The 12,509-nt window shown below is 42.3% G+C and overlaps 1 protein-coding gene across 11 annotated transcripts in view; it reads left to right on the top strand.

Annotated features, from left to right (window-relative positions):
* The window catches only part of LOC109687772 (uncharacterized), a 15,250-nt gene extending 2,741 nt beyond the window's left edge, over positions 1-12,509 (top strand). For 3 of the 11 annotated variants that reach the window (XM_074054171.1, XM_074054167.1, XM_074054169.1), the window contains 7 exons: positions 82-209; positions 4,593-4,697; positions 5,605-5,693; positions 6,287-6,437; positions 7,788-7,865; positions 8,329-8,420; positions 9,843-12,509. In XM_074054171.1, coding sequence (XP_073910272.1) covers positions 5,661-5,693; positions 6,287-6,437; positions 7,788-7,865; positions 8,329-8,420; positions 9,843-11,153 — 1,665 coding nt within the window. In that variant the 5' untranslated portion in view covers positions 82-209; positions 4,593-4,697; positions 5,605-5,660 and the 3' untranslated portion in view covers positions 11,154-12,509. Of the gene's footprint in view, positions 1-81; positions 210-4,592; positions 4,698-5,604; positions 5,694-6,286; positions 6,438-7,787; positions 7,866-8,088; positions 8,153-8,328; positions 8,421-9,842 lie in introns of those variants that run through there. The other 8 variants (XR_012441370.1, XM_074054173.1, XM_074054168.1 and 5 more) reach the window with 8 other exon arrangements.

Here is a 12,509-nt window from a genome sequence, read left to right as displayed (position 1 = left end):
TCAGGGCAAGGGATGGCCTAATAGTTACTGTTTTTCTGTACAATAAGGAGTAACTTACAGCAGGGTACCTTTCCTCTTCAGAAGCCTCCAAAGCCACCTCTGAATTGTTTCCCAGAAGGAAAAAAATTTTTGTCATTTGGTAACACTGGCTCCAGCCCCGACCCCAGCCTCCTCCCGTCTCACAGACTTGGTGATTCTGGCGAGTTCAGGTGAGCATTGGGTGAAAGTTGGTTCAAAAAGTCTTCTACTTCCTTTTTGTTTTAAAAGAATGTTTTATCTGAGAATTTGACATTGTCTTTAATGTTTATTTAGTTTTGTTACATGACATTCAGATGAAAAGATAAAGTAGATTCTTAGGGTTATAGGGTGTGAATACTATTTCTGGTTCGGCTTTTTGTTTTGTTTCTTTGAGACAGGGTGTCACTGTGTAGCCCAGTGAGATGTCAAACTCATGACCCTCCTGCCTCAACCTCTGGAGTGCTGGGATTTCTCTTCTCTCCCCTCCCTTTCCCTTCCCTCCCCTCCCCTCACTTCTTCTCTCTCTTTCTGGTGTTAGGGATCCCAGAGCCTTATGTGCTAGGGAAGCACTCTACCACTGAGCCACACCCCCAGCCCTGAAATTTTCTGTATATAAATGTAAACATAGGTAGATAAAAGTCTTTCTACTGGAGAAAATAAGAATGCTCAGCTATTTTCTTCATTGGAAGTTCCTAGACCTGTATTTCCGCACAGAGCTTCAAAACACAGTACTAGGATAATTGAGTTAATTTTTAAGAACTTGCTTGAAGCCAGGTGCTGGTGGCTCACACCTGTAATCCTAGCTGCTCAGGAGGCAGAGATAAGGAAGATTGTGGTTCGAAGTCATCCCCAGGCAGATAGTTCAAGAAACCCTATCTTAAAAATACAACACACAAAAAACAGGGCTGGTGAAGTGGCTCAACTGGTAGAGCGCCTGCCTAGCAAGTGTGAGGTCATGAGTCCAAACTTCAGTACCTCCAAAAAAAAAAAAGCATATTTGAACTAAGTATATTTTTTCCCACATTTAGCTTTCCAAAAATCCAAATCAGTAATCCAGGACAAGAAAAACCCATTGCAGATTTACTCATTTTAAATTCTCTTTTTCGGTTTTACAGTTTTTTGTTTGTTATTTTGAGTCAGGCTGTTCTGCACATGAAAATCCCTGTGCCTTTTGAGTGAGACTACAGGTGTATGCCATCATGCCTGGTTACTGATTTTTGGCATTATATATATTTGCTCATTTTTTAGGTAGTGAAATAAATTTCATAGTGAACCATCATTTGTGTGTAAATTGATCATAAATTGCACACATGAAACGTTCCCTTTAAATTTCCCAAAAACAAAGATACTGTCCTACTAAAATTATAATACTGTTTTACCCTAGAAAATTAAAAGTAATGATGTCACCTAAAGTCTATTTTGTGAAATAACTGGAATTTTCCACTAATGTGGCCTTGAACATATGCCATTGGATATTTTGGGATCTAAAATTCATTCAAGGGTTATAGATTGCAGTTTCCGTGTCTTTCAGTGCTTTTTTATTAAGATCAACCTCTTATATTTTTCTCTCTTCTGATTTTTTGTTTGTTTTGTTTTGCTTTTGTGATGGAGATGACTTCAGGGCCTCACGAAAGCTGAATATGAGCTCTTCCATCAGCTACACTTTCAGCCCCCTAATTAGACTGACTTTTTTTTTTTTTTGGTGGGTCTTGGGTTTGAACTCAGGGTTTCACGCTTGCAAAGCAGGTGCTCTACCACTTGAACCACTTCTCCAACCCATTTTATTTTACTCTGGTTATTTTGGGGATGGGGTCTTGAACTATTTGCCTGGGCTGGCCTCTAACCATGATCCCAATCTCAGCCTCCCAAGTAGCTAGGATTACAGGAGTAAGCTACCAGTGCCCAAAGCCCAACTTGACTTTTTTTTTTTTTTTTTTAAGCCAGATGTGGGGCTGGTGGAGTGGCTTAAGTGGTAAGAGTGCTTGCCTAGCAGGTATAAGGCTCTGAGTTCAAACCCCATTGCTGCCAAAAAAAAAAAAAAAAAAAAAAAGCTACATGTGATTGATTCCTCTTTATTAATCTTGTAGCATATTTCTTTCAATTTTTTGGGGGGGGCAGTACTAGAATTTAAACTCAGGGCCTTGTGCTTGCTAGGCAAGCGTTCTACTTCTTGAGTCATGCCCCCAGCCCCCAGCTTTACTTTTTAAGAGTCAACATGCTTTGAGAAAGTCATATGTTTTGTTATCTCTGATTGTATTCTGGTAGTTTGTTTAAATATTCTTCCATTTCTTGCTGTTTTCTTTGAATTTGTGACTGACTACAGAGGAGATGTTTCCTAACTTTGATAAGGGCCACATGGTCTTAAATTACTCAGTTTTGCTTTAATCACTTCATGTGCATCGTTATTCTACCATAGACAGGTAACAAGCCATAATCTATTTCTCTCTCCTCCCTTTCTCTCCCCCCACCCTTTCTTGGGACAAAGTCTCACTATGTAGTCAGGCTGGTCTTAAACTTGAGATCCTTCTGCCCCAGCCTCCCATGTGGTGGGATCACAGGCATGTACCACTGTGTCCAGCACACAGCCTGCTTCTCAAAGGTAGAATAATTGCCTTCAAAAGACAACATAGGCCGGATGCCGGTGGCTTATGCTTGTAATCCTAGCTACTCAGTAGGCAGAGATAAGGAGGATCGCAGTTTGAAGCCAGCCCAGGCAAAAAGTTCTCAAGACAGTATCTCAAATAACCCTTTACAAAAATAGGGTTGGTGGAGTGGCTCAAGGTGAAGGCCCTGAGTTCAAGTCCCCAGTACCACCCAAAAAAAAAAGAAGAAGAAGGAAAAAAGTAAACTGGGGCACCATAAAATATTGAAGAATTTATTTATCCAAACAATGATTCACGAATTGAGCAGCTCCAAAGCAGAAGTGGTTTGGAAGGCTGTTGGGGCAACCATGGGAAATAAGGGGAAGAATATACCTGGTTGGTTACTATTACAGAGTTGCCTTATTTACTCTGTTCTGTTGGGAAGTCCGTAGGTATGGAATTTAAGTTAGTTGGATATTTCTGGTTGGAAAGCCTTAGATTTCACTTTTCTTTAATTATAGACATTTATAAGGAATAGCCTAAGTCCTTTTGTGTTTACAAATCCAGCTTTTATGAGGACTAACTAGTTTTGTCTGTTCAGGAATTTTTCCCTTGTAGTTAGTCTTAATTTAAGTTATTTTAACTGAATCTATCATTTGATCATAATAAATTTCCACTTGAGTGGTGAGCCACAATAGTATTTTGAGTCATCACAATTTCATGTCATCTGAAGGTCAGTCTGGGTATTTCATGCCCCTTGTGCACACTCTGGTAAATGACCACAGGTCCCTTTGGGGAAGGCTTGCAGGAAGACCTGTAGTATGCATTGAGGCGATACTGCAGGGTCTTTTCCATGAAGGGCTCTAGATTTGTGAAGTGACTTTGGGTAAGAAGGTATTTGTATCCACTGCAGTGTCTCAAGGCAGGTTTTTGGCTCCCATACTTGAGGCTTCCTTTTCATATAAGTCAAGAAGTATTCAAGTGTACAGATTAGCATGCTGTGGCCATTCTCTGGCCATCCAGCTGTCTTTGTACATGCGGTCTAATCGAAAAACAGTCATACTCATTTATCGACCAGATTTCTGAAGCTTTAACACTGCAGCAGCAACTGTGATACAGACCACCGGGCCCACAATGCCTAACATGTCTTACGTGGCCCTTTTGAGCAGGCTTGTTTCATTCCTAGACATGCCATGATCAGGTAGCCACCACCAAATATTTCTGCAGGTCAAGGCATTGTGGTTACTGGAACATTTCAACTGTTTTCTTCTAATACTAATTCTTTTTTTTAAATGATCGAGTCTCGCTGTGTTGCTCAGGCTGGCACCAAACTCCTGTGCTCAAGTGATCTTCTTGCCTCAAAGTCTTAAGTAGCTGGGGTTATAGATGCGTGATACAGTGCCCAGTCACTGTCTTTTTTTTGTTCTTTGTTTTTTTGAGACAGGCTCTCACTGTATAGCTCAGCTGGCCTTGAGTTAGATCCTTCTGTCTTAGTATCCCGCCTTGACCCCCACTCCATTGCTGGATTGTAGTTGCATACCACTATACCCAGCTTCCAGACACTGGTTTTTTGTTTGTTTTTTACTTGCGGTTCTGAGGCTTGAATCCAGAGCCTCATGGCTAGGCAGGCACTCTTGAGCATACTACCAGCCTTTTTGCTGTAGTTATTTTTCAAGTAGATTCTCAATTTTATGCCCTGCAATCCTCCTGTTTACCCTTCCCATGTAGCTGAGATGACAGACACTGAACCACTATGTCCAGCCTGAAGTAGCTTAGCATTGAGGAAATTCCTGCACGGACAGATTTTTAGTGAGCTTTTCCTGGTATCATCTATGGAGATCCGCTAATGTGTGAGGACTGATGGTGAAGTACTGCTTGTTGACAACTGGAAGGAACAGCTCCTGGTGACCCACTTCAGGAATAGAGAATCCCACCATCCACGAGCTACGTGAGCTGTTCTGCAGTAGTCTTTTTTTGTTTTTTTTGACACAGGATCTTACTATGGAATCCAAGCTGCCTTTGAACTCACTGTGTAGCCCAGGCTGGACTTGAATTCATGATCCTCCTGCCTCTGATTTCCAGGTACTGGGATTACAGGTGTGTACCACCATGCCCAGCCTGAACTGGCCCCTCAGTCTCATGGGATGGCAGCCATTGTTTGGCCCATGGTCAGTCCTGTTGATGCTCCTTTTCAGAGAATCTGGTTTACTCCTCACCTGTAGTCATTAAATAATAGAGATTCGTGTGCTCTGATCCTGCTTAGTTCATTTTGGTGACTCTGAAGTGAGCAGAGAATGCTAATGGTAGTCAGCTTTCTGTCTCTATAATAAAACACCTGAGATCAACAGCTTATAAAGAAGAGTTTGTCTTGGCCCATGGTTTCAGAGTTTGAGTCCATGGTCACATAGCTATTCACTTCATACAGCCAGGAAGAGGAAAGTGTCCATCAAGGACATACCCCCAGTGACCTACTTCCTCAACTAGGCCCACCTCCAAAAGTATCTGCCACCTCCCAAAGGCAATCCATTAAGTTGTGGATCCAATAATGGATTAATCCATTCATGAGGTCAGAGCCCTCATGATCCACTCACCTCTCATTGTTGCACTGGGAACCAACATGTGAGCTGGGGGGCATTGTTCAGATCCAAGCCATAACAATGCTATGTCTAAGATAGCTCCTGGTAGGTATGTTTTGAGAAGAGATGCTGTATAATATTCATGGGATTTATCATCATGGCAAAGAAACTTGCATATCTCTGGCCTGAGGTTTCCTTACCTATAAAATAAGGCTGTTAGAATTTTCCTAGTGAACAGCATGGCTCCCATCCCCTTACCTGGCTCTGGGTGAGACGGGACCGCTCTGGCATCACATGGCAGTGGTGTGTATGTGGGAGTTGTCTCAGGTGCAGGATTCCATGGGATTTTGTACTAAGATGGACTGATTTCCAGGCATGCACATGTAGGAACTGTGGCCAGCTCTGGGTTCTGTGCCTTTTTTTTCTAGGTGGTCTTTCTGGGCACGCAGCCTGCCTTCTTGAAGAAAAGATAAAGGCTGGGAGGATGGTGGCTGACTGCCTGACAAATTGTTACCAGGTATGCAGAACTGTGTCCCACAAATGACTTCCTTGTCTCCACCAGGTGGACACATTGCCTTCTAGACAGATTTGGCTCCACACCTTCTCAAAGCCAGGAAAGTGTCAATCAGGACAGAGTTGCCAGCCGAATCTCCCAGGGAGGGGAGCTGCTGATAGTAGTGTGGTGTTACCTGAAAATCATTCCAGGTTCTCAATAATTAGGAAGGAATCTAATGTGCCAAGTGCACATTTGTTGTGTCACCAAGTACTTTGACAGGTGATAAAGAATATCAAAGTGTCCTTTCTCAGAGTGTTCATTCAACACTGGATGCAAGTATGCAGGTACCGAGCATATGCAGTGTGCTCAGGAGTGTATCTCAAGGAAATCAGAAAGAAGGGCTTCTGATCTAGTTGCAGTGACATTAATTCACATGTCAGAAGGAGCATTAACACCCCACGACTAGAGCAGATCAGCAGGAAGCTGGATGTGGTAGAGGGAGAGCACTGAACCATGAGGTTGACAGTGGGACCCTCAGGCCCCTGCACAGGCATGGGATTCACGGCTCCTCATTCTTGAGTGGACATCATGGGGATGCTGCTTTTGATACTCAGGCTGGCATGTGTGTGATGATTCAGGACCCGGTGACCTTTGAGGATGTGGCAGTGGACTTCACCCAGGAGGAGTGGATTTTGTTGGATGAGACTCACAGAGCCCTGTACAGAGAGGTGATGCTGGAGAACTACCAGAACCTGGCTTCCCTCGGTAAGACTGCCGGCCTTCCTGTGGCCTCCCAGGGAGGAGACGGGCATTAGTGCTGAGTGTATTACGGGGCTGGGAGCCCCACTCTGAATATACTGGTGGTGGTGGGGTAATAGAAACCCAGGCCCTAACACAGCAGTCCCCTTTATATGTGGGGGATATGTTCTAAGACCCCCACTGGGTCTGAATCTGCAGATAGTACTGACAACTTAAGTAATGTTTTGAGGTTTGACAGTAAAGCTAGCATGAGTTCCTTCTTCCTTCCCTGCAGTTTGTTAGATTGAAGAAACTAATAGCTAATAGCTTCTTACGGTAGCTATTAGCAATCTCAGAATATGACTTATTTCCTCATTAAAATAAGAGCTTTCAAGTCTTACTTAAACAAAGCACTTTACATCCTCCCCTTGGCATATCTGAATTGCCAGATCACTGCTGTTGTGCTTTGGGGCCATTAAGTAAAATGTGGGTTCCTTGGACACAGGCACTGCCATATTTTGTTGCTGTTTTTTTCCTTTAGCATTGGTGTATTGTGACAGGTGTTCCAGTAGTGAGAAAGCAACTGGATGACTACTGTGCAGATAGCATATACAGTGGGGATGTGATGGACAAAGGAATGATTCGCATCCAAGGTTGAACAGACAAGGACAGTGCAAGATTCTATCAGCACTGCTCAAAATGATGTGCAACTTAAAACTTAACAGTTCTTTTTTTGGGGGTATGAGTGGGGGGCTTATATTTGATATTTTCAGTATAGCATAGAATCTTGGATAAGATGGTACTATAAACACTTTAATTTACTTTGGTAGTTCTCAGAATGTGGTCTGAGATGACTGTCATCACCTTCCCCCTGTTAGAAATGTAAATTGTTGGGCTAGGGACATAGTCTGGCAGTAGAGCACTTACCTGGTATGCATAAAGCATACCTGGGTTCCATGTCCAGCAAGAGTTAAAAAAAGAAATGTAAATTATCAGTCTTCTCCTTTGACATGCTGAATCAGAAGTTCCAGGTAGATCCCATGTGGTCATGTGAATTTGATAAAGTCATCCAGATGAACCTGATGCACAGTAATACATGTGAGTCACTGGTGTAATTTGTCCTCCAGAAGAAAAATACCTTTGTTTCACTTTTTCTATTTGATTCAAGGTTAGTGTTTTGTTAGTGTGCATATAAGTATTAATTTGGGTTTCAGAGCTCAGAGATAACCGTTTTGGAGCACAGAAAAAGATGGTATTTGCATGCTGAGCCCATTTAAAACAGTTCCCCTGCATCCATCAGAAGCACAGTTCCTGATTATACAAGTTTTATGCTCCCCCATGAACCTCCTCCATGACCTCATCTTGCCATGTGTACAGGACGTGAGCCTATCAAACCCAGTCTGATCTCCTGGTTGGAGGAGGATCTATGGACAGTACAGAGCGGAGACCTCCAAGGTGAGTGCTTGCAAAGAACACATTTGGAAGTTTGGTGAGGAACCTTTTTCAATCTTTCTTGATGGCAGGTTCAGGCCATTTGTCTGAGAAAGTAGGAAATCCTCAATTTCTGATAATCCTGCTCAGACTTTTCTTTCATCCTACAAAATGACCTATTGTGTTTCTTTCTTATTGTTTCATCCTGTGCTGTTCTTTGAGATCTTTGATGGTTTTCATCCCTCAGGAACTGTTCACCATCATCACTTTTACTTTTCCAAGAATCCATTTGTAGTAAACTGTCTAAAACTGTGAGTCATATCCTTAACCGTGCCCAAATTTTTGACATCAAAATATACAGACTTTTCTTTCTTTCCAATGAGGTTCAGTTTCAAAGCCAATTCCAGTGAGCCTGATCATTTTAACTGTTGCAAACTCCCATTTCTTTCTCTCCAAATGTTAATTTTGTTTTTTGGTTTATCCTCAGAATGGGAAATGCGACTTAGCACCAAAGAGTCAACATTTCAGCAATTTCAGCAGGACTTTTTGAGGGGACAAACTTCAAATGGGACACAAACAGTAAGATTAACAAGAGATAATTGTTTTTTCCCTCACTCAGAGAAGATTGCAAATTCCTTTCTTTTTTTGGTACTACTGGGGTTTGAACTCAGGGCTTTGATTTTTCTAGGCAGAAGTTCTACCACTTCAGCCATGCCTTCAGCACTTTTCTTCTCTGGTTATTTTTGAGAGAGGGTCTTGTTTTTTGCCCAGGCTGGCTACCTGCTGTGTCTGGGATGGCAGGTGTGTACCAGCATGCCCACATGGGGTCTCACAAAGTTTTTGCCATAGTTGGGATGACAGGTATGCTCCACTGTGCTCAGCTATTGGTTGAGATGGGATCTTCCTGTTTGTCCAGGTTGGTCTCAAACTGCAATCCTCCTGATCTCTGATGTCTGAGTAGCTAGGATTATAGGCATGAGCCACCAGCACCCAGCTGCAAATTGCATTGTAGAAAATTAGTATTTTCTGAGAAGCAAGCAATGTTTCTGAGAAACACTCTTCAATATAATGAATTTGTGAATGTCCCAAAACTATCATGAAACCCTTCCTGAAGCATTGTACAATCAGGCTTGTAGCTCTGTGGTAGCGTGTTTGCCTAGTATATGTAAAGCCTTGAAATTCATCCTCAGCGCTGAAAAAAAAAAAAAGACTGGCTGCTGGGTGTGATGGTACATGCCTATACTTCCTGCACTCAAGAAGCTAAGGCAGGAGGATCATGAGTTCAAGGCCAACCTAGTCTATATAGTACTAATACCGTATGTCAGGAAAACAAAAAAAAAAGAGGTCCTGCAGGTACACATGTGTAACTAGGCAATGGCTCTTAAAAGCAATTTTGTGAATATCTGAACATGTGTTTAAAGGTTTTGAACATGGCTCAAAATTCTGGTACTACTGTTGCTTCATTCAATTCAAAAGAAAACACCATGGAAGGATGTTGTAAGAGTGTCATAAAAAGGTGAATTACAGTTATCCTCTAAATAATGTAACTTTATCATTCATCCATTATCAGCAGGGAGCAGGCAACAGCACTGGTGCACGCTGAGATTAAATGAGGGAAATTCTTTATTACCACACTCAGAAAAGACTGGGGATTCCTTTGTAGAAAAGCAGTATAAATGAGAAGTAGCTTTCACTCTAATTTGGGAGGTGTCTTTAGAGGGATACTCTGAATGTGATGAATTTGGCATGCCTTCATAATCCTAGCTCAAAACTTGGAGCTTCAGAGTTCCCACAAATACATATTCCCACATATGTAACTGGGTACGAAGATTATGAAAAGAATTTCATAAAAATACAGAGGCGTCCCAAGATTAGACCTGAGGGTAGAGGATCCTTGAAGTAGGATTCCTTCACACAACTTGAAGGAAATGCACCAAGCATGGTGTGTATAATAAATCTGAAAAATTCTTTGATCATCACTCATCCCTTCTTTATCCACAGGTAGGAAGCCACCATGCAGGGGACCTCTGTGACTATGTGCAATGTGGAGAGATCTTCAGTGAACACTCGTATTTCAAGACACACATAAAAAGTCAAAATACATGGAATGGAGGTCATTTGACTCACTCAAGTCAGGCTGTACCTGTTCAGATACACACTATAAAAACCTACGCATGTAAAGATTGTGGAAAAGCCTTTGGACGGTCTTCAAACCTTAACAGGCACATGCGGACCCATACGGGAGAGAAACCCTATGAATGTAAGGAATGTGGAAAAGCCTTCACTACTTACTCAAGGCTAGTGGAACATTTTAGAACTCACACTGGAGAGAAACCCTATAAATGTAAGGACTGTGGAAAAGCCTTCACTAAGCGCTCAGGCCTTATTACACATATCCCAACACATGCTTCAGAGAAACCCTATGAATGTAAAGAATGTGGGAAAGCCTTCGCTTCATCCTCACGCCTTACTCAGCATGTAAGAATTCACAGTGGAGAGAGACCCTACATATGTAAGGAATGTGGGAGAGCCTTTCTCACTTCCTCATATCTACGTAACCACGTAGGAAGAACTCATAGTAGAGAGAGACCCTATATATGTGGGGATTGTGGAAAAGCCTTTCATTCCTACTCATACCTACGTAGACATGTAAGAATTCACAGTGGAGAGAGACCCTATATATGTAAGGAATGTGGGAAAGCCTTCCTCAACTCCTCATACCTACATAACCATGTCAGAAAAACTCACAGTGGAGAGATACCCCATATATGTGGTGAATGTGGGAAAGTCTTCCATGCTTCCTCATACCTACGTAGACATGTAAGAACTCACAGTGGAGAGAGACCCTGTATATGTAAAGAATGCGGGAAAGCCTTCCTCAACTCCTCATACCTACGTAAACACCTAACCATTCATACTGGAGATAAACCCTATGAATGTAAGGAGTGTGGAAAGGCCTACAATAGGTACAATCTGCTGCATGACCATTTAAAAACTCACACGGTGGAAAAGCCATTTGAATGTGATGTGTGTGGAAAATCCTTTCAATATTTCTCATACCTTACTAAACATGTTCGTATTCACACCGGAATAAAGCCCTATAAGTGTAAGTACTGTGGGAAGGACTTCACCACTTCTTCAAGCAGGACAGAACATGTAAGAACTCACACTGGGGAGAGGCCCTATGAATGTAAGGAATGTGGGAAGGCCTTCAGTTCATCTTCCAACCTAATCCACCATGTTAAAATTCACAGCAGAGAGAAACCCTTTGATAGAGATGTAGAAAAGCCTGCAATAACTCTCACCTACTAAGTGAACATTTAGTAACTCACACTGAACAAAAACCCTTTGAATGAGGGGAATGCCAAAATCCTTTAGGAGTTCCTTACATCTTAATGCTCACACTGGAGCTTTCACTGGTGAGATACCTTGTTAATGGAAGGTGTGTGGAACAGCCTTCAGTTACACCACTTGACTTTGAAAACATGAAAGAACCTCTTCTCTCAAGATGCCCCATGAATTTAAGGAAGGCAATATGAAAGCCTTGACTAGTTTCCGGGAACTTATTAAATATGTAAGACTCCACAGTGAAGGGAATGCTCCTTATGTAAGATATATGGGAAGGTGGTAGTTCTGTGAAATGCTTTGATCTTCACCTGTGATCTCACAGTGGAGAAAACTTCATGAAGGTAAGGAATATTGGGAGGTCCTTTTTTAGTAGCATGAATGCTCATGCAGACTCTCACCCAAGAGATACTGAATACATGGGATATGAGAATTTTGTCCACATCCCCTGAAATTTGGGATGCTGGCAGAGATAATGCTGTCTGGATGGTTTTGTTTATTTTGAACTTTTGTTCTCTATCCTGATCATTCCCAGAGTGACCCATCTTTCTTCCATAGCAACACCATTTCAGTCCAGGTGCTACAGCTTCTGGGTAGCACCGTGGTAAAAAGTGGGCCTTCAGGACGCCGATGTAATGTTTTAGTAATGTAAACTCCCTGGCTTGTCATGCTCTTAAACATGTTACTCCTATAGTGGCCCACAACAGCCAATTTTGGCTTATAATATAACTGTCAGTGTTAAACTATCTTTGTTCCTCTTTCACTTCTGATTCTTTCAGATAAAAGGTTGTGGTGCTAAAGAGGTGAGTGGAGAAATGGGGAATGAATAGCTAGCAGTGTGAAGTACCTTGATTTCATGACTGGAGGGAGCGCCATGAGCCTTGCACCTGGAGAATGGGAATTAATCTCAGGCAATTCAAGGAGGTAGCGAGTTGCCTGAGGTTCTTTCTGACCTCTGCATGCGCTCCACAGATGGGCAAAGCAATCATGAATGCCTTAGTCATGTAACAGCTGGGACTGACAGTGGGACCAGGATTCTGTTTCAATGTACCATTGAAACAGAAAAACCATGTGACATAGAGATTCATATTCCATGCAGCTGGAAACCGTCCCTGGCACTTCTGATGTGGCCTTGGTACAGATGCAAAGCACCACCTGGTTTCAGTCTGGGATATTTATGCATGTATGCTTGAGCAGCTTTGTGTTATGTCACCTATGACCATTGGGGCTACAGCCACTCAGTGACACTTTCTGTGGCTGTTAAACCATTCCGTGTCATGGTGATCCAGAACCAGCTACTTAATAAATCCTGAGTGGAAGAGA

Source organism: Castor canadensis, chromosome 14, assembly GCF_047511655.1.
Source record: "Castor canadensis chromosome 14, mCasCan1.hap1v2, whole genome shotgun sequence".
NCBI classification, from domain to species: domain Eukaryota; kingdom Metazoa; phylum Chordata; class Mammalia; order Rodentia; family Castoridae; genus Castor; species Castor canadensis.
The sequence above is the reverse complement of the archived record's forward strand: the minus strand, read 5'-3'. Positions and strand labels throughout refer to the sequence as shown.